Genomic DNA, 27,557 nt, shown 5'->3' with positions numbered 1-27,557 from the left:
ATTCAGATACAGATACATCCATTTGTGGACACAGATTGTAACCATCAGATTGCTCCATTGTAATTGTAGAGTTATGCCAGCTTTCCTGACTGAGCGTCCCAGAAACCTCTGCTCTAGCCTTGATAGAGGCACAGGAAGCCAAGAGACTTAATTACCATTTGGTTGAACCTTGATTAAGCCAAGTGTGTAGGGCATACGGCTGCCGTCTGCTTGCTGACCAGGCTGGGAGCTTTTTGTGGAAGTGTCTTGACAATAGCCTGGTGACCACAGGGAATGGCTAACAAGCCTTTACCAGCTCCCAGGAGAATATCTGGAATCTGCCACGTACAAAAGGAGCTCTGGCGTGTGAGAAGCAGGGCTCTGAAATGCTCTTTAAAGCACAGGCTCTGGAACATTGGGTCCACCCTGCTCTGCAGGTCCAGTGGGAAACCAGAGTGGAGAGGTGCAGTCCGAGCTCTGTGCAGTCTCTTTCTTTCTGTTAAATACACTCAGTTCTTAATACTGTGCTAATAAAACTCACTTGGGCATCTTGAACTGCCCTCTGCTGATTGAGTACAGGATTGAAGTGAGCCAGAATTGCAGCTGCTCTCACACTGATACTCAAGCAAATGGCATATTCCTTTCCTCTTTTATAATGCTGTCTCCTAATGTTGTCTTTGGTCACAGGCCACTGAACAGCTTATGAGTGACATCCTACGGCAGGCACTGGCTGTGGCGTACCAGACAGCTCCTCACAACAGGTACAGCACCTTGATTCCTCTTGGACCACTTACGCCAGCCCTAAGGGCTGAACTTCTCTTCAGGAATCTAGTCAGATTAGCTCAGACCATGTGAGGGAGGGAATTTATGAACTATATTCTTGGAAGATGGAAGGCTTAGGAGGGGGTTTGTCATCTCTTGGCTCCGTAGTGGCAAAGGGGGTGGTATCAATGACAACATTAAAAACTGAGGCAGCATTCTCTGGTGTTGTCCCACTCAAAGGCAGATGGCCTCTTTCTACAGAGCTACTCGTCCATGTCAGGTTATCATGTAGGCAACTTGGTAACAACCCATGGCGCACCAGAACTCAAACAACCTAAATAATCTCCTCTTTATTTTACTGTTATACTCCTTTCTGCCTCAGATACTGAGTGATTTTTATGGTAATGATTAGGCCATATTTGGATTTCTGTTCAGCAGCATGATTTGGGATAGCTTGAAACTGAAAAAAAAAACACTACGAGAAAATGCCTAGTTTAAATATTTACTTGTATGCAATATATAAATATTTATATAATATATATTAAACATTCGTATATATGTTATCTGTAGAAATAAATACACGTAGTCTGTGCTATAGAAGTTCAAGGATTAATACTTCAGCATTTGATTTTTGTGTCCCAGTGCCCAAGACGTTTCCCCCAGTCATTTGAGAGTGGCTTTTTTGTGTGTGACATTTAATGCTTTTCCACTGTTGCTCTAGCACCTGCTCTTTTATCCTGCATTTTTTTATTATTCTTTTTGCCTTTTTTTTTTAATTCCCTGTTAGTAAATTTATTGACTTGCTGCTTTATGGACATGTGTGGTTTTGTGTATTATAATAGCATCTCTGATGCATTCCCTGCAGGACTCCAAGGGAGATCACAGTGATGAATATTCACAAAGCCATCTGTAATATTCCCTTTCTTGACTTCCTCACAAACAAACATATGAAGATACTAAATGAGGAACAATGAAATAGAGCAGAGAAGATGCTACAGGAAAGGTGGATTTATGACTGAAGTTGGGTTGACAAATCCAGTATTTCTGTAGGACACTACTATATACATTTATAACATTGGGCTACTAGATTGTTACCTCCAGTTAAAGATGCACCTTAATGCAACAAAATGATGCTCTGTTCCAAATCAAGTTGTTAAATGTCAGTGTTTACTTGGTAAGTGTATGTTCAGTGGCTGAACAAACATTGTCAGTTTGCATCAAGTTGCTAGCTGTGAGAGACTCCACAGGTCTGGTCCCTCTGAGACAGCTGTATTGAAGAGATTGAGCATTTTTTTTTAAGAAATGAAATGATGCTTTTTGATGCAGTCTACACACAAGTTAGTTTCCCCGTGCAGTGGGCAGAGCAGTTGCTTTGGCCCTCTGAACATGAGAAAAGTCAAAGGCAGCTTTCAAAGGTGGGTGATTTGAGTAGATGGGGGAGTTGGTTGGTTAGGTTTGGGTGTGGGGGAGCAGAAGGTTGATGGCTGCAACAAGTTCTGCCAGTCCTGCTTGAGCATGATGTATGTGACTGAGAACACAGCTGGGTAGGTTTATCATCAGCTTATTCAGCTTAGTGTCACCTAACCAAATTCTTTGCCTCACTAGAGGAGGTGTCAGATGCCACCTCAGTCACCTCAGAAAGGGTAGACTGGCACCTGCTCAGTCAAGATGAACAAACTGTGTTAAGACGTAAGACTTGACTAACCACTTGTCCTGCATGGGAAAGGAGAGGAGCAAGGACAGTTTGTGGGCTTGAACTGGCCGAAACCCTTTGCTTGCCCAGCAAGGGCTTCCCCAGGCTGCCAGAAGGTTTGGAGCGTGCTGGAGGCCAGGTGGCCAGTTGTACAGCGTTGTACAAGTCTTAATGTTTTGACAGCGTTCACTAATGATCAGCTTGGATTGTGAAGCGCTGTGGAAACAGCACCAGTTTGGCTTAAGTTCTGCTCAACAGAGGGGCCTGATGGCATCAAAAAATCAAAGATTTGCCACTTGTGGGGAACTCCTCTGATGTCTTGACTGCAGGAAGAAGTTCTGCTACTAACCCCAGCACTTACCTGTCTCAGGAACGTCACTGGTGTGGGAGACATGTCTGCAGCCTGGGTATCAACACCTCGCTGAAGAAGGCTTTGCTGACAATATCCTGACCACCCAACATCCACCACCCCTTTGTCCTGCCCCATGGGTGCTTGTTAGTATTGTGAATAAGCCATTGTAAAGTTGGTGAGACTCCTGTTGGACTGTCGTGCTTTCAGGGTGCTTGTTTTGTGAGGCAGTGCTGTCATGTGGGTGAAGCATGGGTCAAACAGCCAGAACCTCCAATGTGCTGATCTCAGCTGGGTCTCTGATCTGAGCTGGGTCTCTGATCTGCTGCATGGCCTTTGATTTAATCACTCTGTGCCTCAGTTTCCCCATCTCTGAGCATGGGGAGCAGGATACCTACCTCACAGGGGTGTACTGAGGCCTCGCTCTTGTTGGTGCCGTGCTTTGACAATACAAAGCCTTTTGTAAACATTAAACCACAGTTATCTTTCCTGGCCTGGGATAGGAACAGAAATCTTCAAAATGTTATCTTTTGGTGCTTTTTGGGGCTAGAAGACAGGTGATGGTAACTCCAGTAGTGTGCAGGAAGCGTGGGAGAGGGGTCAGTGAGAGAGTGGTTTCAGGCTTCCAAGGAGAATACCATAGGTTCAATGCAGTTCGTAAACTGAAGAAGGTACTGTGCACCTCGGATGAGGTGCTGCCTGTCTTCTCCACCTTAAATAAAACGGGTCTGCAGATAAGCCCCTCTCAGTTCATCAGAGCTGTTCATCAGGGAGTTACAGTTTGCTTGTTTAAGAGTGGCAGAGCCTGGCCCTTGAATCCAGGAAATGGGACCAATGGATGGAATCCAAGCAGCATTCAGAGAAGGACTTAAATGCCCCCTAGAAAAGGCGTTTCGGATGCTCTGGATTCAAAAGATAATCTTGGCTTGTTCGGGTGAGCTGAGTGCAGGATTGCCTGCACAAGTAAAGTGCACAGCTTAGCCCTGACGTTAGTTTTTCAGCTGAGGTGAGCGTGGGGAGGAGCCAAGCAGTGGTGATGAAGTTTGAGCTCAGTGTCGAGAGTCGGGAGGAATCCAGGTGGCTGGGGAACTGCAGGCCCCGCACTTTCTTTGTAGGCCGTAGTGAACTCAGCGTCCATGCTGCTTTCAGGCACCCCTGTACACAGCTTCTACAAAAGAGATGGGCGTTTTCCAGATCTCTGTGACTATCACTATGACAGCCTGCAGGTTGTGTGGGAACAGCCTTTTGGGCAAACTCAGTCGTGCTGTGCTCTTCTGCAATGACACACGCATTTCCAGCCCTCGGCTCCTGTGGGCTTTGTTTCTGGGATGTTGATAACTCCCAGAACAGCTCTCGAGGATGCAGGAGCTCGTCTTTGGGCATCTGTTTGCAAATTGTGGCTTCCTTGCCTGTGACCTGCTTTTCTATGAGGAATGGAGTTTCAGAATGAGTCTTGAGCCTGGCCCTGAAGCAGGCAGGTAAATGCCCCCTGTTCTTAATGGGGTTCTTGCAGTGGAGATCTATTGCTACATTTGTGAGCAACCACAGGTTATTCTCCTAGGAGATGCTGTATTAATAACATATAAAGTTTGCTGAAGAAAAATAACTGTTAAAAGCAGATAGAAAATAACACATTTGTTTAGTCCTTCAGATGTAGGAAACGTTTGCAACAAGTTCTTTGAATTTTGAAAAGAGGTGGGAGATAAATTTGTTGGTGAGAAGTTCCTGTGGGAATTGCTTGGAGATGAGTTCGAGGCTGTGGAATTTCATGCCACCCGTTCAGGTGTGTGTGGAACGCTACAGGTGATACGGTGTGGGGAAATGTTATGGTATATTTCTCTGGCTTTCTGAAGAGTCTTGATACGAGTTAAAGATCTCTCTACAAATATTGCCCCTATTTGTAATGCTGAGTGTTTAAATCCTTCATGTTATCTGTATTATACTGTATAATTGTGTAAGATACGTATGTTTACAATAAATTCTTTTATTAGCTGTGATAGGATTGTCTTGACTCTCACCTGTTGAGCAAAGAAGTTTCTCCAAGTCCACATATTTCTGTGTGCTCTATATATTCAGAATATTTTACTTCTTGATAAAAATGGGTGGTTGTGGAATTGATCTGAAGAAAAAGGTAACTTCCCTTTTCTAGTTATTTTAAAAAGCTATAGGGTTTGGAGGTTGGGGGAAGGGAAGCCAGGAGCTCGGCGAGCTTAACTCCTCCAACATTTCATCCTCCAGAGCAGCCTGTTTAAACAGCAAGGAATTGGTTTGTGTGGAATATTGAAAACCGTGGTGGGTTGACGTTGGCTGGCTGCCAGCCGCCCACCCAGCCGCGCTCTCACATTTCCCAAACCAGATCTTCACCTGAGGATGGGGAGGTGCAGGTGTTCGCTGCTCCGTGGCAGAGTGGACGCAGCTGGCCCAAAACTCACTTTCAGCATCCCAACAGGCCAGATGTCAGCAAGATGGAATGAAACAAGCACCTTCAGCATCACCCTATATGTAGTAAATTATAATGCTTTGGGTGTAAAACCTTCCTTTTAAAGGGCATTTGTCTTGTGCCTCAAATAACCCTCGTTTGCAGTGTGATTCACAGTTGGGAAGCAGTGATGGACTTGGATGTGAACCCAGAGCAACCAGGAAGACATACTAGTGAGAGAGCAGCGTTGGAAACAGTCCTGGCGTTGTCACTCCCTGGGGCCTGCAAAACCTGTGTAGCTGTGCCCTCTTCAGAGGAATTTGGTGTGGTATCTTTCAATTTGGTTGAGGAAGGCACTTCCCAAGCAAATTCAGGTATGTTGCAGACAGCAGCAGCCGGTTGCATCGCCCTGTCCCTCACAGTGGTAAGTGCCTGGTTGGTTTTCCTTCTGTTCTTCCCTCCAGTAGTTGGAGCCAGGCAACAGCTCACGAGCTGTTGGCTTTCTCCTGGAAGTCTCCTAGGGCATAGCTAGAAGAGCTGGCATTGCCGTATCTAGGGAGGCTGGTTGTGCACCTTTACTCACTAAAATGTTCTCGGGAACCACGCTAAAGCGATGGTCTCTGTTAAAATTCAAAGCTAGCACTGTTTTCCCACAGTCTGTGTGAGACGGCAGAGTGAAACAGGTGAAAAGCGAGGTGCTTGTCCCTTTCTGTTAACGGGTCACACTGTGGGCACCACTAAAGGGAGTGTTGCATGCAGGGCACCTGCATCCCCGTAGATCTAACTCTGTGTCTCCAATAGCGAATGTAGCAAATCATTGGTACCCTTTCCCCTTCATGTTGACGGACCGCTTGCTGAATAGCTTGCTTTCCCTTTGAAAATGTCTGGGAAAAATCCCAGAAGTGATTATGAATTCTGCAGGGCAGCAGCTTTCCTTTGGAAAGCAGTTACGCTTTCAGATCAGCAGTGGGGCCACAGCTTGAAATGTGCCTTGGAAGCCCTTCTTGCTGGGGGTCTGTGCCTGCAGACAAGCTTGAGGAGGAAGGAATTGACTCTTGATGGCTGTGAATCCAGGGGGGCATCTCCGTGACACCTTGCTTGATGTCCTGTGCATCTCTGTGACACCTTGACACCTTGCTTGGTGCTGTGTGCCCTGCTGTTCTGCACGTTGTGTGAGAGAGAAATGCAGTGACAAATTGTCCTGCAAGGCTGAATACCTATGGGTTAAGTTTTACAACAAAAACAAAAACAAAAAAAAATGGGAAAGAACCAATAGCCAAAATACATCTTAATTTATTAAATTAAATCCAGTCCATTTGATAAAATACAAGCTTATTATATTACCAGTTTGTTTAGAACTGGGTTCATTTATGTGTTTTTTTTTTTTTTAAGAAATACAGTGAATTAAGAAAAGAGACTGAATAGACAATCTATCCTTTTTTCTTTTCTTTTTTTCTTCTTTTTTTTTTTTTTGCTGTTAATAAAGCCCAGGATTGAAATGAACTTAAATTGTTTTGAACAAAACTGTTAAAAACATTATAAAGAGATTAAACAAGCAGACTGAATTCTTAGAAACATCTAACATGCAAAACCTGGTAGTACAGTTTGAATGTTTCAAATGAACTTCCTGAAAAATGAATCTCCTGAAAAATTATTTTGGCAAGCACTGGTGTTACTGGACGTTCCTGTGGGTCCAGGGATGAGTGTGGGAAGGGCCATCTCTTGTCCCAGCGTACGGCAGATGTTCCCTTATTCTCGTGGTGGTGTTCGGTCCCGCAAGTGTCACAAGCAGAGGTGGCACCGTTAAATTCTCACATAATGCAGTGAGAAGATGGCGTCTGCATGTTTTCCAAGTACAATCCGCATGCCAACAGTGCAGAAATTGCTGATAATTCCCAGAAGAACAATGCGTACGTGTTTGCAGAGTCCCCAGGGTTCATTAAATTTGCCTTCGGCTTCAGTTAGTAGGAAGGCTAAGAAAAAAAATACTCCTGTGGTCAAGTCCATTTCACTATAGATGAATGAATATCCTATCACCGCTCGGGTCTGAGGATCGCTTCCTTTCATTCCACCCACATATTTATGTGTTTCAAACACATAAAACTTTTACAATTTGGTCTTTTTTTTTTTCCCTCCAAAATAATTAGCAAAACCATGAAATAAGCAGTAGACTAATTATATTGCATAAGTCACTGAGATAAAAACTGTAAACCCACTACGGTCTTGATGAACAAAGGCTAAAAAATGGTTTCTTGAAACGTGTACCTCAGCAAAAGTTAAATGTACACCAAACTAAAAAAATCAGCTTCAGAATAATAACACTTAAAACGGTCTATCTTAAAAATGAAGATGTCTTACATTCTACATTACATTTTTTCTTTAAGAAGAGTTTCTAAGTAACATTCGCTTCTGGTTGTTCCTAGCGTTAGCGTTACGAATATACAGGCAATAATTTAGGAATTTCAAGGCAATATTTTCCACCTTGCATATGCAAAGAGTTAATATTTATTAAAAGTATAAGCATGTCCCTTTTATTAAAGGATCTCAAAATTGTTTTAGGTAAAACCCATATACAGTATTTACACTCCCCCCTAACAGCTATACAAATTACATAAATATTTTAGATTTTAGGCGCCCATGCAATCTCCTCTGAACCAGGCTGGTGTGTCGCTGTCAGGGCTGTCTCCCGAAGTTGGGTCCTCTCTTGCTTCTGCGTCAGCCCACCAATTTTGGAAATATCCAGCTTTCCAGCCTTAAAGCCCCAAGGCACTGCATGTGCCAGTTTTATTTTAGAGTTCAAGGATGCTGGCTTCCTCCAGCTTCCAAAACAGCCCTGGAAATTCAGACCAGCCCCTTGGATGCTGTGATTTCTGGTGATGCCGTCTGAGGTCCTACTTCCAAAGCCCCTCCAGAAGCTCAGAAGTCAGCCAGACACCCTCTCCCTGTCTCTCACTGGCCTACTTAGAGGGTGCTGCTAAATAAAACTTTTTTTTTTTTTTTTTTTTTTTTTTGGTTTTAATCATCCATCCCGCTTGCGATTGTTCTCCCTCCCACCCTGTGGGGTTAAGCGTAGGGATGTTGCCTGCAATATACTGCCTTCGCTGCCCAAAGTCAATCTCCTAATGTGATGCCAGCTGGCATAGTAATGAACCTGCTCCTCCAAAAAACTAGGTCGCTCCTCGCAGCGTGTTCTGCCGGCTCGGAACCCAGCGCTTGGCGGTTTGTTGTGTTAACAGAAGCTCTGTCTGTGTGTGTGTGTGTGCATGTCATTAATCACTGCAGCTGCTTTTTTTGATAATACCGGTTCTTTGATCTCGACATTCCTCATGAAAATTGCATAGTGATACATCTAAACAGAAACGCGGCGTTTAAGCTGCCTGGATGTGAGGAGGACCCGGGTTCACACGTTGAGGATCCGTGACGGCGCCTGGAAAACAGCAGAAGGGTTGGGGGAGAACCTGGTCTTCACCTCTGGGATCTAGTGGGGAGAGAAACATTAGTGCGACACAGGGTGCAACTGTCGGGGGAACTTGAGGGGTCTGGAGGGTTGTGGTGATCTGTCTGTAAGGTGCCACTGGCCGAGAAGCATCAGCTCTTGGCTGGGCATAGACAAGAGCTAACACTCTGATGATCAGAGGGCTGGAGCACCTCTCCTATGAGGACAGGCTGAGAGAGTTGGAGTTGTTCAGCCTGGAGAAGAGAAGGCTCTGGGGAGACCTTATAGCCCCTTCCCGTACATAAAGGAGCCTACAGGAGAGATGGGGAGTGTCCCGGTTTGAAGTAAAACCGAACCAATTTTCTGTTCTGTAACTTTACATCCTAGCTAGGCCTCCTCTAACTCTCTGAAATTAACGGCATATTGTGGAGAAAAACTGCTCGTTCTCAGAGTGATAAGCCCAATGTTTGTGCTCCATGCCAAGGAACGGTATGCAGGGAGGCCCTTGCTTATACTTATTGCTATAACAACCAAGGTCAGCCAATTTTGTTATTTGCCCCCTTAGAGGGTCGGAAACGGAAAAAACGTAGAGGGGTCACATCGGTGGGGAGGAGTGGACAGGAGAGGTGACCCAAACCTGACCAACTGGGGTATTCCATCCCATCTGCCCCATGCTCAGTATAAAGGCTGAGGGATCAAAGGGTCAGCCCCTTCCTGCGATGGCCGACGTCCAGAGAGGACTCTGTCTGTTCATCTGCCTTTGATCCCGATCCGTGTGTTCCTGACTCCAGAGCTGGAATCCAGTTCCCATTCGTCACTGAGTCCAGTCTGGGACTTCCCCAGTGCCTGCCGGTGATGTGACTGTCATCCTGGGAACTTGATACGGTTTTGTATATATTGTATCTATTTCATTATTTTCTTCTTTATTTTTATTTTAATATTAATTTTTCATTAAAGTAGTTTAGTTCATTCTAAACTTCTGAATCTCCTTATCTCTTTCTCCTCCTCTCTCCTCTTTTAGGGGGGGGAAGGGAGGGGGAGGGCCATCTGCCAGTCTGGTTTTGGTAAATTCAGCCAAAACCACGACAGGGAGGGACTCTTTATCAGGGAGTGGAGCAATAGGATGAGGGGTAATGGTTTTAAACTGAAAGAGGGGAGATTTAGATTAGATACCAGGAAGAAATTCTTTACTGTGAGAGTGGTGAAACACTGGAACAGGTTGCCCAGAGAAGTTATGGATGCCCCATCCCTGGAAGTGTTCAAGGCCAGGTTGGATGGGGCTTTGAGCAACCTGGTCTAGTTGGAGGTGTCCCTGCCCAGGGCAGGGGGGGTTGGAACTCAATGATCTTTAAGGTCCCTTCCAACTTGAACCATTCTATGATTCTAAGACTGGCCCTGGGGTACAGGGTGATTCAATGGCAGGTGTGATGCTTTGGCACCAAGGAGGGACCTGATTGTAATTCAGCCCATGGACCCTGAGGTGCATGGTGTGGTGGGGGATAGCTGTGGCTGGGCAGGCCTGGGCAGGAGCCAGTCTCTGCCAGATGGAGAGCTGTCCTCTTCACATACTCTGCAAAGTTCACAATACATTCACTGCCAGGCTGGAGCTGGATTTAAGTGAGAGGAATTACAGCAGTGTGTGTCTGCTCCTTAACCTTTTGGAGAATGCCACCCAGGCTCCCTCAGAACGCTCCACTGTAGTGCTTTGTGGACTAAGTTGTGTGCTGTGAACAGGGGCTGGGGCCTGGAGTATCCGCAGGAGAAAAATTGGTTACTGGCCATGCCAGGCTGTGAGACTGCAGGGACTCTGATAAGGGTGTAAACTCCTCAGGCCTGGAGGAAAGATAGAGGTAACAGAGGCTGCTCTCTCTGATGTCTGTGGAGTCAGAATTTCACCCATTATGTCGCTGTTGTGGTTGTACTGAAGCATGAAGGACACCTGGATGCTTGTGTCTTCCCTAATGCTTAAAACCAAAAGGATCTGAAACAGGACTGGCCTTAGTTGTGCACAACCACAAAGAGAGCAGAGGGAAAGCCATCGATCTGGTTGTTGTTGTTGTTGTCATTGCGTTGCTCTGATTTTTCCGTTCCTCTGGGGATGCATCTGACACGCTAACGAACAAGAGTATCACAAAAAGCCTGTGCACAGCCCACCTGCTGGGGAGAACCAGCAGCCTGAGTCCTACACACAGGCTGTTGGGACACAACGTGTCCAGCAAAGCCATGGGCTTCAGGCAACAGGGAAAGTCCAAACAGGCAGGTGTAAATCAGGGAGAGTTTGATTTCTGCTTGAACTGGTGGCTCCTTGGCACCATCTTCATTCCAGACTATGCATGTCCCATGCTGTCCGTGAGGGAGGCTGTGGTGGTACGCTGGGGCTCCAGGAAATGGGACCTCATCTTACATGGTCCAGGGTCTGGTGTCCTTGACAGCATGCGTTTGTGTCTGGGATTCCAGTCTTCTCTTTCCCTTCCCTGAGAACTGGGATAAGGACTCTGAGGGGTTCATCTGGGACCCTCTCCTTTGCATCCTATCTGCCAAATAGGAAGATGCTGTATTTTGCCCCTCCAGGGTCAAGATACAAGACTAAATAAAAGGGTCAAAATAGAAGGTTTAAGGGTTAAATTCCCTCTCTCCTCATTGCTGCACCTCGGTAAGCAGCCCAGATGATTCAGAGCCAGGAGGACGTTTTGGTGAGGTTTGCAAATTCTGTTTTGCCTGAGGTCACTTGTCCCACTTTCAGTGGAGCTGGATATACCCTCCTCGCAGCAGTGTGCCAGCAATCCTCCGCGGAGGAGGCACTTGACTGTCTGCTGATTAAACACTTCTCCTTTGTCTCCTCCAAGGCAAAGATTTACTTTTTACAAGTGGCCCTGGAGTAGCTGCTGTGACCTCTAACGGCACAGCACGGCCCCGTCTCTGCTTTCCCAGCCACTCGGTGCAGCCTGGGATCGGCTTCTGCGGTTGGTTGTGAAGTGCCGTTCTCTTTGGTGGTCTCAGGCAAAAGGCAGCTAAACCAGAGCCTCATCGGTGTGCGGGTTCCTTCCTCGTGGGACGGGGAGTGTGGGGGGGCCCCACCAGGGAAATCGCTCAGTACAGAGAGAACATTTCCTCGTGGGATTTTCTGTAACACTTAGATGTATTTTGCCAACAAGAAAACGATCTCACACTGCTATAGGGGGTTGTAGGAACTCGCAGGAAAATCCCAAGGAAGTCTCAGAGGCCCAGAAGCTGTGCGGCTTGGCTGCTCCTCCTTGGTGTTGGTACCAGGGGCAGCTTCTGCCCTTACCAACAGGGGGGAGTTTTGCCCTGCTTGGGTGTTCCTTGAGCTGTGATCTGCAAACACTCGTGGTGGTTGAACTTCCCATTGCAGCCCTAACGCTTGTGCACGCCGACTGTCCCAGGTGTGTGCAAAAAGTGTTAGATGCATCTCACGCAGAGAGAGGGAGAATGACACACACCTTGTGTGCAAGGTATCCAACTGAGGCAATTGCAAGTCTTGAACTTCCTGCCTGTCATGCAGTGTAAGATCCTGGTGTCGGGTTGAATTATGGTAAGCTATGGTGTGACATTCTCTAGTGTGTCTCTGGTGTGACATTCTCTAGTGTGTCTCTCTGAAAGCAAGGGATGGCCACGTTACCTAACGGGCAGTGATGAAAGAGCGGTCAATGGGGACATGGCTTTATTCTACACACACCACACTGGTAACAAATGAGGAGTTCCTGGTGTGTACTTTGGGCTTTACTCACATTGACTTTGGGATTTTTAAAAAATGTTCATTACCTTAAAATCTGCCTTGTAGCTTGTCTCTTGAACAAAATGGTCTTCTGGGATAACGAAGCCTTGCTTTGTCTTTATAGGCTTGGATGGTTTTGCTCCAGTCCACGGGCGATACTCTTGCCTGCAATGAGATTGTCAAGTCAGAAGAACCCAGAAAACACAGCATACTCACAGGGTACTTCTGCTTAGAGTGGTTGCAAAGCCAGAAGGCAAGGCTAGCTACAATCAGCTTGTAAGACTGAACTTGTCTAAGGCATACTGGGAATAAAAGAGCTGAGCCTAGAGGCCTGCCCCTCTCACAAAGCCTAGGCTGAAAGATGCAACAGGGCACAGACTGGGCTAACTGGCTGCCCTGACTTCACCCTTCTTTTATTCCTGGCAAAATGTGCCCTCCCCTGGAGGTGCTTAATGCTTTCCTCTTGGATAGGAAAAAGTCAGGGTGCCTTTTTGCTTGAGAGCTCATTGACCACCAACAATGTAAAACACTGTCTGGCTCATTGGCCGTGAAACACCTTGGTTTGGGCTGCAAGTGCCCAGCCCTCAGGTGTGTGGAGGGAGGCTGCTGGTGTTCCCTCACTGGGCTGTACCTCTCTCCACAGCAGGCACATTTGCCAGTGTGTGCTGGGCTGTGCCGCTGCGGCAGCTCAGGCTGAAACACACATGGAGGAGGACACCATCTCAGCTGGCAGATGCTTCCCATGATGATTTTCTTCCAGACAGGGGATCGAGTGCACCCTCAGTAAGTTGGCAGATGATAACAAGTTGGGTGGGAGTGTTGATCTGCTGGAGGGTAGAAAGGCTTTGCAGAGGGATCTGGACAGGCTGGATCGATGGGCTGAGGCAAATGGGATGAGGTTCTACAAGGCCAAGTGCCGGGTCCTGCACTTGGGTCACACCAACCCCATGCAGCCCCAGGCTTGGGGCAGAGTGGCTGGAGAGCTGCCCGGCAGAAAAGGACCTGGGGGTGTTGGTCGACAGCCATCTGAACATGAGCCAGCAGTGTGCCCAGGTGGCCAAGAAGGCTGACAGCATCCTGGCCTGGATCAGGAACAGCGTGGTGAGTAGGACTTGGGAGGTGATCGTCCCCCTGTACTTGGCACTGGTGACACCCCTCCTCAAATACTGTGTCCAGGTCCAGTTTTGGGCCCCTTACCACAAAAAAAGACACTGAGGTGCTGGAGCGGGCCCAGAGAAGGGCAACAAAGCTGGTGAGGGGTTTGGAGAACAAGTCTTATGAGGAGAAGCTGAGGGAGCTGGGGTTGTTCAGCATGGAGAAAAGGAGGCTGAGGGGAGACCTTTCTCTCTAAAACTTCCTGAAAGGAGGGTGTAGAGAGGTGGGGGTCGGTCTCTTCTCCCAAGTCACAGGTGATAGGACAAGAGGAAATGGCCTCAAGTTGCACCAGGGGAGGTTCAGATTGGATAGTAGGAAAAATGTTTACACTGAAAGGGTTATTAAGCATTGGAATGGGCTGCCCAGGGAAGTGGTTGAGGCACCATCCCTGGAGGTATTTAAAAGATGGGTTGACATAGTGCTTAGTGACATGGTTTAGTGATGGGTGTTTTTATCAGAGTCGGGTTGATGGTTGGACTAGATGATCTTAAAGGTCCCTTCCAACTGAGTCAATTTATGATTCTGTGAATGCTTTGGCTTTGCATGGCGATGGGTAAGAAGGCAGCAGTTGCCTGACTTATTCTTGGAACAGTGACACCTGTGGGATGGGCGCAGGGCCCGCACTGAGGAAGGGGCAGCCCATGTTTCAGGAGCACTGAAGAGCAGCACAGCAGGACCTGGCTCGCTCTGCTCCCAGCTCCCCTCTGCAGCCTCCCCTCTGCTTCTCTGCACCTCTAGTCACAAACAGGCTTCGCTAATGCCCTCTCCATTAGGACTTTCTGGATGCTGCAGCAGCAGCCAGCTGAGCTGGGTTGTTTGCTCCCAGAAGACAGAAATCTGCTCTGTTTGTGTACGTATCTCTGGCAACCAACTCAAACAGCTTCTGTAGCAAAAGGAGAGGCGAGTAACCACGGTGTGACAATTTTATGTTCATACCCTGGCATACTTAAATAATAACTGCATTTGACTCGCTGCTTATACGCAGGATCAAGGGGTTGAACTGAGTCCTGAGCCGTGTCCAGGGTAGGGAACAGGCTGGGTGTTAATGTGCTGAGCTTAGCTTCGATCCCAGCCTTCCTGCTTTTCATCTTTCCAAGCATGCTATTTGCTATTTTGGTACTGGCTGCAAATTCCTCTTTTAAAAAAATCTTACTTAAAGCATGTAAGTGTGGAGTATTATTTTAGAATGCGTACTTTAGTCTTGATCCTTTTAGTGTGTTACCAAAATATCCGCTGCCTGGTTTATGCTTGATTTCTAAAGATAGACTCAGCCTTAAAATGCTGCCTCTTTTCTTGGTTGATTTGTAGACATAGGGTACAACCCTGGACTGTATCTAAGCCAGACGGAGAAACCAGCACGCTAACAAAATTAATTCTAAGAAATTAAGTTACTGTTCCTTGACTGAGTTAGCTGCTGGCACCGGTTTCCCGTCAGGAGGGGGTGAGCGTGGGTGCAGGCACAAGGAATGGCCAGGACCCGCAGCCTGGGGCTGGCAGCAGTTTGTCAGCTTGAGTGGAGGTGGAGCGAGCTCTTAAATCCACTCAGTTTGTAACAGATACTGCTCTGCAGAAGAGCTTCCTGCCCATGAGAAAGGAAAACCAGGCCCCTGTCAGGGCTGTCTATGTGCACTGCAAATTGTGTCGATAATTGCTTTGCTCTCGTTATTCTGAGCTGCCACCTTCTGCCTTCCCTGCATCTTGCTTAGGCAGCAGGTAAGTGTCTGTGCTGCTGCTGCGGTTCCTGCTGCTTTAGCACCTCAGGATAAGGAGGCACCTTTGCAGGAAGGTGATTTTGGCCAAACGATGTCCCGGGAAAGCAACCTTTCAGCAGGGAATCCCAAGACGTGTGTGAGTGCTGAGTTAAATCTGAGCTGTGCTCTGCTGTGCAGCCAGAGGGAGGACACAGAGCTACTGGGCAAAATACCAGCAAAATGCTACAAAGCCATCAATTACACCCCAGCAGCTTCCAGGAACTGGAACCTGCTGCCCCACATAAAGCCGGATTGCCTCAAAGATGCTGGTGGCATTGATTCCTCATCATTCGTGCTCCTGCTGGCTGGTCTCCCTGCTGCATCACGCTGCAGTGGAGTGTGGCCCCAGCTTTCCATGAATGACTCTGCTGCCTGTCTCTGCAGCCGGCTCCCTCTCCCTGCTTTGTAGCAGATCATTTGCCGATTTGGCAGGCCCCCAAACACAGCCCTTTTGGATCTTAGGACCCTTCTTTTGGCTGGAAGCCACGCCGTTCTCCTGGATAGCCAAAACTATTTTCAAGGCACCTGTGTGGAATGAGGAAATGCTCTGCCTTCCTCTACCCACAGAAACAGGAATGTGAGGGCAGAGACAGTCACGGCTCAGATCCACAGCAGCATTTCTTATTTGGACCCAGCATTTCCTCCTGGGGGAACCCGGGACACCGGGCCACAGGGAAGGGCTGCTGAAACAGAGACAGCTTATCTCCTTTGGAAGCTGGGGTACTTGAAACAAAACAAGAAATGAAAATTATAACCTTTGGTCTGGAAAGTACAGCTAAGAAATTCACTCTGCCTTTTAGCTTGCAGGACACAGGCACCTTTCTCCAGCTGTGTAGCCATGGGTCAGGAGGAACATGAGCCCAAGTTTGCCGACTTGTCTAAAAATCAGCCGTGGAGTCAGAATCAGAATCAGAATCAGAATCGTAGTGGTTGGAAGGGACCTCAGAGATCATCGAGTCCAACCAACAGTAAAAAAAAAAAAAAAAAACAAAACAAAACAAAACAAAACAAAACACCACAAACAAAACCACCACCCACCACCTGAACACACAACACAACAACCAAACCAAAAACCATCACCCACCCACACAGCACCCCACCACAAACCAGTAATCTTGGACACTAGAGCATGCCCTGAAGAACCATGTCTACACGTTTCTTAAATACCTCCAGGGATGGTGACTCCACCACCTCCCTGGGCAGCCCATTCCAATGCCTGATAACCCTTTCAGTAAAGAAATGTTTCCTAATATCCAACCTGAACTTCCCCTGGCGCAACTTGAAGCCATTACCCCTTGTCCTATCATCTGTGTCTTGGGAGAAGAGACCGACCCCCGTCTCTCTACAGCCTCCTTTCAGGTATTTGTACAGAACAATAAGGTCTCCCCTCAGTCTCCTCTTCCCCAGACTGAACAACCCCAGCTCCCTCAGCCTCTCCTCATAAGACTTGTGCTCCAGACCCCTCACCAGCTTCGTTGCCCTTCTCTGGACCCGCTCCAGCACCTCAATGTCCCTCTTGTGGTAGGGGGCCCAAAACTGGACACAGTACTCGAGGTGGGGTCTCACCAGTGCCGAGTACAGGGGGACGATCACCTCTCGGTCCCTACTTGCCACACTGTTCTTGATACAGGCCAGGATGCTGTTGGCCTTCTTAGCCACCTGGGCACACTGCCGGCTCATGTTCAGCCGACAGTCGACCAACACCCCCAGGTCCTTTTCTGCCAGGCAGCTCTCCAGCCACTCTGCCCCCAGCCTATAGCGCTGCCTGGGGTTGTTGTGACCGAAGTGCAGGACCTGGCACTTGGCCTTGTTAAACCTCATCCCGTTGGTCTCGGCCCATCGATCCAGCCTGTCGAGATCTCTCTGCAGAGCCTCTCTACCCTCCAGCAGATCAACACTGCCACCCAGCTTGGTGTCGTCTGCAAACTTACTGAGGGATTTTTCCCCAATCGTTGAGTCCAGTCAAAATACATGAGCTATTAGGAGCCTGAGGAAAAGGAACCACCTCTTTTTAATGTTATTTAGTTTAAGATGTCCCGTGTCAAGATTTAGTGACTTTCTCCTCCCTGGTGCTCCCCGGTGCAACATTTGCTTCCTGTGCTTGAGGAAGCTAATGCATCAGGTCGAGCTCAGCTGGTCCATCACCTCTCCCTCCCTTCCCCGCGGGTGGTGTCCCATCCAAGGTCACACCGAACAGCAAGCGAACAGCATGGGGGGAGAGGAATTTAGAGAAATGGTGTGGAGAAAGGGAGAGCCCAGTGTGGTGTGACATCCAGCTGCCACTGGGGATGAACACAGGAGACATTGGCCGTTGCTTCACCAGACAGTCATCTTCATCCTTCCTGCTGTACCGCCCCCCCTCCTCTTGTCCCGAGACAGCAGCAGTTGTCAGGTTACTCTGGGGCTGCAGGGACCTGAAGTGGAGGAGGAGTAGCCACCAGGCCCATAACTCAGTGTCCGGGCTCTCTTTAGGTTCTTTTTTTCCCCTCCGTTGTTACAACCTAGAGGTGAGATTTTTTGACCTCCATATATAGAAATGACCCACTGGTACTTACCAGTACTAAAGCACTGGGGTTGTGAAAGAAAAAGACCTCCTGAGTTGTAGGCAGGTTTAAAAAGAGTAGAGATCAAAAGAGAAGGGCTGCTTTACCTCCAACGCGCTCTAGGAAGGAATGAGAAGCAGCTTTTTGCAGGTGGTTGCCCTGTTACTCTGGAACTGCTTTGATCACATAAATCACTGGTTTGTTGATCATTTGTTTGCTCTTTCTTGTAATTGGTTAATAGAGCCCGGGGAAAGGCCTTTCTTTTGTAATGTGTCAGGATGAGTTGTGTGGAAGGGAAGGTTTGGATCAATGCAGTATGGAAAGCGGGAGGCTGGTGGCCTGCAGGGACAGTTTAACCCCCCAGCAGCGATGGGAAATGGAGCAAGTGGGAGTACAGCTGATGTATAGGCTAGAAACAAACAAAAAAAGCATTGGACTATTAATTACCAGAGGGTTACTATGCAGTGCAGCTTTCAAGAGAGCTGTTTCAGTGAGCTGGTGGTTGTGTGCCATCTCCCTCCCCGAGTGAGCAGGACCAGCTCTACAGGGCAGGGCGATGCTCCCACCAGCTCTCACCACGATGCACCGTGCGGCCTCGCAGACTTTGGGGCATGATTTGGGAGTGATGGATTCAGGACTGGTCCTCCTGTTCCTTCCAAACGCAGCTGCAGCCGCTGCTGCAAGCTCAAGTAGCTGGGTGCTGTGAGCCATACGGCTGCTGGCCCGGCTGCTGCCTCCAGCTCTTCCCCCATTTCGTGCTCTCCATAGATGTTTTCTGCCATTGCAGAGAAAGCTGACTGTGAAATCTTTTTACTTTACTGGCCTAGTGAAAATCTAACCTAGAAAACTTCAGTTTCACTGAGATGGTGGGCATTTCTATCGGGTGTAGGAAGGCAGGGGTGGAAATACCACCCGTGCTGTTTGCAGTGCTGCGGCTGCCACTTACAGCCAGATTTACCTTCAGTATTTCTAGTATTCCTTTGCCCCGTAGTACACCACCAGTGCCATCACAGTTGGCACTTTAATGCCTTGTCTTTATGTCATGGTTTCCTTCAAATGATTCATTATCAGTGGCATTCTGAGCCACTGCATTATAATCCAATTTTTCATTTAAGAAGCAGAGGGAAAGGCTCATCCTGTTCAGCTGAACATAACTCTGAGCGACACTGCCTGCGCTAGCCTGCATTTACCCTTCCACTGCCCTCTTCCTTCTCATACCCAGCACCCCAGTGAGAATTATGCACCAGAGTGAACATTTGTCACGTTTTCCCTTCAGAGGGAAAGTTCTGTGTACGTTTTGGCAGGGCTCTGTTATAAAGATTTTCTTTCCGAAGTACACACTACTCTAGATGTCCATTGGGGAAGCCAGACTGGTGCGCGTGGGGCTCGGGCAGAGGGTGGTGGGGTATGGAATGGCACCCTGTTTGCACAGCCCTTCAGGTGGGACGGTTTTGCTCTGCCCAGGCAGAGCTGGCAGCCAGCAGAGCTCTGCCAGAGGACAGCCTGTGTCCGCTTACAAGGAAGACCTGCACAGATCAGGGCGCTGGGACATCCTCTGCTCAACAGAGGACTGCACGTGTCATGAGTGGTGGATGCAGCAGTGAGAGCTCTGCGGGATGGACAAAGCTCTCCTGGATAACAGAGCCATTAAACTGCTTTTCCTCTGAGCTATGTCAGATACTGGTGGCGTACTGGAGGCCCTTCCAGCCTTGAACACAGGAGCAAATTGTGCCCATTCTCCCATCCAGCCAAAGAGCACAGAAATGGAGGAAAGGAAAGGCTGATAGAGAGAAAAAGCTAGAGGGGTAGAGGAAAGACATAGCAGAAGGGTAGAGAGACCAGCACATGGGAATCACAGAGGAGGAAAGCGGAAGACATCTGGCTGCTTCCTGCCTGTAGCGAGGTTGGGCAGCGCTTGGAGCTGCTCATAACTCACAAGAAAGAAGCAGCAGCAAAAGACTGGACTGAAAGGCCGGGAGGAAAACAGCTCAGGCTTCAAACTGTTGTCTCGGGGTGAGTTTTGGGGGCTTGCTCTGCTCACAGGCAGATCCCCAAGGATGAAGCACTTACAGTGGTGTGACAGGACAGGCAGCTGCTTCCCTCTTATCGGAGCTGCATGAATGGGAGCTTGTGGGCAGGTCTTAGGGTCTGCTGTCATTATCCCGTTTCCCATTCTTTCCCCTTTTTTATGTTTGGGTGTACTTTGCATGGAGGAAATTCACCCTACCTTTATGGAACAGCTTTGGTCCTACCCCATTTCAGTTCTGCAGCGTACTTTGCAGAACAGACATCCCCCTCTTGAGCCACCGTTTCCAGCCCCCCCCTCACTCTGTCCCCCTCCAAGCCCTCCCTTCCCCCAGCCAGGCTGGGCAGTGCACAGCCAGTCTGGCTGGATCCATCCCAACGCCTGCACCAAGCCAGCTTACTTCTTAAATAGCGTAAAAACCAGGGGCTTCATTATTAATTTCCCCAAGCAGCAAGACACTTAAGAATGTAAAGATAACTGTAAGCCTTGATTATAAAAGCTTTACTCCTATTATTAAGGATAAGCATGTGTTTAAATATCTTGCTGGATCAAGGATGGAGCTCCTCATGCAGAGCACCGTTAACCCTGCCAGCTGAGGTGTGTGCAGCGAGCCCGTACTCTGCCGAACGTGAGTGCAGGTTATTTTCACTATATTCTTCTGAAATAAGACGCTTTTCCCTATGAAGCAGTCACAACCATTCACCTCGCCCTTCTGCACAAGGGCTGTTTGAAGGCAGGTGAATAGTATCGACAGCAAAATACGGGGGAAACTGTCATTCCCCCTTCATTCTGCATTATTGCCCCTGGTGGGGAGGATGTTTCTGCTCCTGGTCACAGTGCACGTGCTGAATATTTGCCCAAGAAGATGGGACTTCAGTTAGCGGAGGGATCTACCACCCTGTTATTCCTGAAATCATTAGCAATGGCACATCAGGCCCTTTCCCCATAACGAGCCCAGCTCTTTACGCCTTTTCATCATAGCAACAAAATGAAACTGCTCACTCTGGGTGAGAAGGAAGCCCTGCTGATCTCAAGGCCCTCAGTTTTGGTCTGCTTTACTGCTGTGCCTCCCACCAAACTCCTCAGGTGCTCTCCACTCTCCCACCTGCTCAAAACCCCCGTAAATGCAGAACCACCAGCTGCAGAGACCAGGCTCTGCTCAGGGCTGGTGTGTGTGTGCAGAAATTCAGAGTCATCCTCCCCCTTCCCCAGCAGAGCTGATGCTGGGGGGGAGGAAGAGGCAAAATGGTCACTCACAGCTCTGGTGCAACCTTTTCACTTATGCATTGGAAGTGCTTTCCAGAAACCAGTAGGCTTCTGAAGGGGAAACCGAAGTCTGAAGTGACCTGAAAAAGTACAGCTGAGCCTTGAACAGAGCTCTCTTCTGGAGCCAAATAAAGCACTCACCTGCTTCTAAAATACCTGCTAGATGCAATCAAGACCTAGTACTACAATTAATTGCGTGCAATTAATCTCTGCTGTGTCAGAAGTACACATCTCCTTCAACTTCCTGCTGAAAGGGAAAAGCCACTTCCATGACCCCAAAGGACAAACCCTCAGGGTGGTGCAGAGAGGGTGGCTCAGCGCTTCCTTCCCCCTCCTCCAGCATCGTTAAGGTGTAATCCACCGCAACCCTCTGCAGCAGTCCCCGGGATCTTTTCACAGTTGGAGCACATCCCATTTTAGCCTTTCAAGTGCAGCTTGTATCGATCTGCCTCGGCCTGTGTGCCTGAGCTCCATCCCCACATAGCCCAGTTGGGTCTGACCTGCCCCAAAGACCTGGGGCCAGAGTTGGGGGGGCAGGCAGCTATCCTGCCCTTCCACCCTTTACACAGAGTTACTCTTTCAAAATTAAACGTAGCTTTGCTTCCTCAGAGGTACCGGTGTTCTTCCAACACCCCCTCCACCTTTGCCTTTCTTCTGGCCACAGAAAGGCTCCCCCAGAAGTCACTAGGAACGGGCCTGGGCTTGGTCACTGATGCCGGGGGGTTGTTTTGTTCTGGGAAATGCCAGGTCAGGCCAACCGGCTGCACCACGTACAGCCGCTTTTGTATGCAGCCCGCTTTCCTCCTGAGCTTAAAAAAGAGAGCGCAGAGAGAAAGATGCAGCTGGAGCTTGCAGAACCAGGGGAGCTCAGGGGGAGCAGCGCCCTGATGCACACCAAATGGTGCTGAACGTTACAGGGGACCTGCTGCCGCACTTGGGTGCTCCCCAGAAACAAACACACAATGGGCTGTTGTAGAACCACACAGCCAAAATCCCTGAATTAAAAAGAAACAAACAAGCCACAAAACCTAAAAAAAAAAAAAACCCAACGCCTTACAGAATTAAGCAAGAAAACCACAGCTGCCATTAAAAGCTTGGAGGAGACCATGTGTCGATGCCAACTTTTCTGTGCTGTTCTGCTCAAGCCAGCCTTTCCCTCCCTTCCAGATCTTTTCTCTTTAATATGAAGCAAGCCCAGCCAGCTGCTGAGACCTGACAAAGTCACAAAATACAGCTGGAGCCTGCGGACTGGCCGTGTCCACGTGGCAGGAGCTGGTCCCACCGCTAGGAGCCCCGGGGCCGTGCCTGACCCGGACGGGTGCAGAGCCTGCTGGAGCACCTCTAGCACATAGGACTCGGGTGGCCCACGCGGAGCCCCGTCCTCAGGGCTGCCCTACCCACTCACAGGGCTGAGCCGTAGGGAAGGGATGATACTCCCGCAACAGAAAAGGGGGAATCACCCCAAGGTGAAAGAAGAGACAGAAAGAAAGAAAATAAGAGGGTCTGACCAAAAGCGCATGTCTTCCACACCTTTGCCCCCCTCTAACCTGCCTGCAGTAGTCCCTGCCTGTGTGTCCCCGTGCAGGACACCCTTTCCTTTTTCCCAGCCTCCCCTAAAAGGAAGAATTACTTTACTGAGAGAGTGGTCAGGCACTGGAACAGCCTGCCCAGGGAGGTGGTGGAGTCTCCATCCCTGGAGGTATTTAAGAAACGTGTAGACATGGCACTTCAGGGCATGCTCTAGTGCCCAAGATTGTTGGGTTGTGTCTGTTTGTGGGTGGGTGTGGGGTGTGGTTGTGGGTGTTTGTTTTGGTTTGGTTTTGGTGTTTGGTGTTGTGGGGTTTTTTTCGGTTTTGTTGGTTTTGTTTTTGGTTTTTGTTGGTTGGACTCGATGATCTCAAAGGTCCCTTCCAACCAAGAAGATTCTGTGAAAAGGATTATGTAGTTCACACCCAACCTCCTCCTCAGGTCCCAGCGCCCTCCAGCTGCCCCCATTAGCAGAACCCCCCTTGCTCTGCCTCTGCCACAGCTGAAGCCTTCCCTGATTCCCCAAGTGCTGCCTCACCTGTGGGTGGGCGCAGCCTACAAGAACCGGGGAGGTCCCTGTTGCTAGAGGTTAGCGGAGCTGTGTGTGGCCACCAAGGGACAGCCCAGTGCACAGCTAGGGTCCTTCTGGCTTTTGTTAGGAAGATGAAGAACATCAACCCTTCATGCCTGAAGATGAGAGAAAGGTTTGCAGACCTTAAGGAAATTAATAAGGTAAGAGGAAAGGAGACCTGAACTGCAGGGGTGTCAGTGGAAATCTTGTGGCTGTAGGTGCTCGGCTGGCAAAGGGTGGGTGTGCTGTGGATTGTCCCCTCCCCGCCTCAGACCAGTGGAGCGCTCCTGGGGCTTTGGAGGGACTAAAGCTACCAAATGCAAACCCAGTGTCCCTTAGTGTACCTGAAAAGGGATGTGAGGAACTGCCAAGTACCAACCCACTCCACTCCTGTGTGGGTTTTGGGTTGTTTGGTTTTTTTAAAAAAAAGCAACAAATCCAAAACAAAACAGACCCTTGCAGCTTGCAAAGTTATCATGGACTTTTCCCCTGCTGCTTGTTGTGACTCCTGTGGCTTCTCTAGGGTGTGCTCAGTGGTGTGGGGATTTCTTACGTTTGCAGTGTTGTACTGGATGATAATTCAAAGAAACAGTAGGAATTACTGGAATTAAGACCAAGGTGGCTTGACTTGTACAGCTGTGTCTGCATCAGTTGTACCCTAGGGCCTTCAGACAGCTTAAAGGTGCAGTAAGAACTTTGTTCTGGTGGGGCTGTCCCCTGCCTGTGCCTCTCTCTGCACTGCTCCTCCCGGCAGCGGGGAGTTCCTCCACTATCTTTAAGTCTGACTCTTTGTAAAATTGGTTTTGATTTGCTTGTTGGTATCTCTCTTTGGCCAGTGTGACCTGCAAGTTTCTTGCTCTTTCGTGACAGTAGTTGAGAGCCATGTGCAAGAACGGACAAGTCAAAGGGAGGAAAGGTGCAAGAAGTGACTCTTTGCTGAGTGTTAGAACAGCTGTAGGGGATCTGTGGCTCTGATGTGCCCTTCCTCTGGGGTCGGGCTGAAGAAGGGAGGGGGGAGGTTCAGCAGCAACATGGAGATAGATGCGTTTCTGAAGGTTGAACCTTGCTCGCCTTGTTCTAGGCAGGTTTCTCTGAAGTAATTCCTGTGCTGCTTTGAAATTGAGAAAGTGCTTTTCTTCAAAAACAACCATGGCTCTGTGATGGTCCTGTGAGATGTGGCATAGGACAAAATAGCGCGTGAATTCAAACGCTGCAGTTCTCCCTTCCGGAGTCTGTACGTTGGCTGTAGCAGCACCAGGGCAGCTGCCTGTGTGGGGAGGAGTGGGATGAGCAACACCCGCTCTCGTGCAGGACTGCAGTCCTTCCCAGTGCGCTTGTCTTAAAAGCCCCGCGATAAATAACCTGATGAATTGCAACTGTGAAGAGAAATGTCTCCTAGGAACATAATAGATAATAAGTGTCTAAATACTTGGGATTCTACTGGAATAAAAATAATGACTCTATTAATACACCTTATAGGTGTATTAAAATCTGCCAAACGTCATTAGTAAGAGGAATGTTATTGTAACAGTGTGAATCTGGTACAATATCCAGCAGCGGCCATGTAGGAGCTGAAATCCCCTCTCCTCCCATGGTGGATGTCAATGAGAACGGGGGCTGAATTCAGATGCATCCCTCCTGATTGCTCCTTCCAGAAAACAAGTGTCTGTAATCAGTCACACGGATCACAGGGAAGGGACGGCATCGGTAACAGAAAAGTCACTTAATCGTTTTCAAAAGCTCTTTGGGAAAGGTGGTTTGTACCTCTTTTCCCCATTATCCATACTGGCGTATTTTTGGGGGTATATCACCTGTGTCTTGGTGCCGGGCTAATCTTTGAGGCAGTCATTTGGCTCACCTTGAACGTGGCATTCCAGGAGGTTTAAAGGGAAGAAAATGATGGCAGTGACAGATTCGGGGAGCGCAGCTGAGTGCGGCTGTCGGGTACGGGCAGGTCCCGGGCAGCTCCGGCTGTCCTGTCCCCGGGCAGAATAACCCTGCTGCGCCCGGGATGTGGATCACGGATCCCATTCCGGTTACTCCCTTATCGCTCCGGGAGCCCAACGCTCCCGTATCTCTCCCTGAACCACGGTGGGAGCCGGGCAAGGCAGGGCGGCTCAGAGGGGGTCACACACTCGCCTGGGGGACAAGCGACGCGGGCTTGGCGACCGGTTGAGCCGACAGCCCCCGTTCCCCGCCTCCTCCCCTCGGTTACAGCTTCCACCTCCCCCCCCGCCGCCGCGCCGGCATCCCCGCACCGCGCTGCGGAGGAGCATCCCTCTCCCGCGGCCCGGAGCCCCCCCCCCCCCCATTCCCGGGGCTCGGGGCGGGGAGTGGGGCGGTCGCCCGGGCCCAGTTACCTGTAGGAGGTGGTGTGGCCACCGTCCGTCTGCGAACGCGGCCGGAGCTGCTCGGGGCCGCCGCAGCCGTCCGCCGCCGGCCTCCCCCCGCCGCCACCGGGCAGGGCGCAGGCGGCGCGGCCCGGGGCGGGCTGGGGGGCGGCCCCGTCCCTCCCGCCGCTGCTGGCGCTGACCCAGGGGAAGGCGTCCCTCCTCGGGAGGGGCCAGGCTCTGAAGTCCCGCCGGTACTGGGTCTCCGCCGCGAAGGGCTCCCCGGCGGCCGCCGCCCGGCCCTTCCTGCGGCCGCCCGCTTTGCCGGGGTCCCGCGGGCGGGGGGCCGGGGCGGGCGGGCGAGCGCTGGCCCGCGGGGGTGGCCCGCCGCGCTGGGGCGGCCCCTCCTCCTGCTCCTCGATGTCCGAGTAGTTGTGGATGGTGAGCGGCACGGAGAGGTCGGACTTGTCCAGCTGGCTCCAGAAGCGGGCCAGGCAGCACACCCGGCTGATGCAGGGCCAGGCCATGGCCGCCGCACTGGCACCGGCTCCGGCCCCCGCCTCGCCCGCGGCTCCGGCGCCCGCAGCCGGCCGCGCACCCGGCTTCAGCCCTCATCGGCGGCAGCCCCTCCTCCCGCCGCCCCCTTCCCCCGGTAACGACACCCCCTCGCCGGGATTACGGCCCGCACACGTGACCCGGGCTCGGTGCAGCTGCCGGTGCGGGGGGAGCCACCGAGACCGGCCCCCGCATCTCCCCCCCCGCCCCTTTCCCGGTCCCCGAGGGATGCCGCGGTGCGGCCGCATCCCTGCCCCGGCGGGTCTGGGGTCCCTCCCGAGCGGTACCGGCTCTCCCCTCCCCTTCCCTTCCAGCGCCTCCCGGTCCGGGTGTCTGTTTTAGCGCGCCGGGATCCTTTCCCGGTTCCCGGGATGCTCCGTCGCACGGCTCGATCGCGGCCGTCGGCCAAGCAAGGAGTATTGCTCTGCTCCAGCTGGGTGGTGCTGCTTAATTATAATTCCCACTTAGCCATTACCGTTTACGATTAGAGAAAGCATTTGTATGCGAAATCTGATGTTTATAAAATAAGCGATCTGGGTGAGAAATAGCCTCTTTGCAAACATGATCAGTTTAACCACCGCACTCTTCAAATACTACCTATTGACCAAAATTCAAGTGTCTATTATATATCTTAATTATGTATCTTAATATATTATATATCTTAATATCCACACCATGTACCGTTTGCCAGAGACTGGAAATTAACAGCTTTTTCTTTCATACCTTTGTGTTCAAAACCAAACGGTCCCGGCGCAAAGCGCTGAAGCCGACGGAATTACATCGAGGATAAGTCTGGCTTTTGAAATTTGACATCTTATGTAATGAGTGGCTACAGGCCATAATACTCCTCCACAATTCCCCATTCAGTGGGTTAGTAACAGAAGCAGCTGAATCTCCCAACGGGTCGCCAAACTGTGAAATATAAGGCTGTAAAAATGAAGAACGCGGAGAAACCGAGACTCGGCCTCTTAGAAAAATCATCTATTAAAAGGCTAACTAGACACATACTTCATTTTAGAACGTAATCATCTAGTTACAGGTGGCTATCTGATAAGATATAATAAGAAATTAATTATGCAGTGGAACTGGAAAAGCTAAGGTTTAGTGCTTTAGCTCAGCTGAGCAGTCTGTATCTGTGGAGTATTAACACCTCCGTCCAGGATTGCACCGGCTTCTGCTGAGGAGAAGGGCTAGAAACATGGATGTGGACTCAGGCAGAACCTCTCCTTGAGGGTCTGGCCTCTCTTCGAGACACAGTTATCAAGGGAGAGACAGAAATTCCTTTGCAGATGGTCCTGTTGTCCTAAACGATAGCACTTGCTGGTGCTACTAGTGGTTTTGATTTCATCCCTCCCCCCATGTCAGTTAGGGCAAGGAGACTCAGAAATTCCAGGTAACAACATTTTGGTCCCACACAGATGTCTTGACATGATGACATGTGGGATATTGGATGCCGAGT

The 27,557-nt window shown here is 49.7% G+C and overlaps 2 protein-coding genes across 2 annotated transcripts in view; one reads left to right on the top strand and one right to left on the bottom strand.

The window, feature by feature from the left end:
- The window catches only part of YEATS2 (YEATS domain containing 2), a 49,795-nt gene extending 45,016 nt beyond the window's left edge, over positions 1–4,779 (top strand). The window contains exons 29-30 of the mRNA XM_074153301.1: positions 667–740; positions 1,607–4,779. Of these exons, the coding sequence (XP_074009402.1) occupies positions 667–740; positions 1,607–1,715 (183 nt within the window). The 3' untranslated portion in view covers positions 1,716–4,779. The remainder of the gene's footprint in view (positions 1–666; positions 741–1,606) is intronic.
- Positions 4,780–8,602: 3,823 nt separating this feature from the next.
- MAP6D1 (MAP6 domain containing 1) lies at positions 8,603–26,070 on the bottom strand. Its single transcript, XM_074153994.1, has 4 exons — positions 25,574–26,070; positions 12,422–12,539; positions 10,793–10,795; positions 8,603–8,680 (listed from the first exon to the last, which is right to left on the bottom strand). Exons 1-4 carry the CDS (start codon positions 26,068–26,070, stop codon positions 8,603–8,605), a joined length of 696 nt encoding a protein of 231 aa, XP_074010095.1.
- Between the last annotated feature and the right edge of the window lie 1,487 nt (positions 26,071–27,557).

The sequence above is a fragment of the Numenius arquata genome, chromosome 9 (assembly GCF_964106895.1).
Source record: "Numenius arquata chromosome 9, bNumArq3.hap1.1, whole genome shotgun sequence".
NCBI lineage: Eukaryota > Metazoa > Chordata > Aves > Charadriiformes > Scolopacidae > Numenius > Numenius arquata.
Note: the sequence above shows the minus strand (reverse complement) of the source record. Positions and strands in the feature narration are given on the sequence as shown.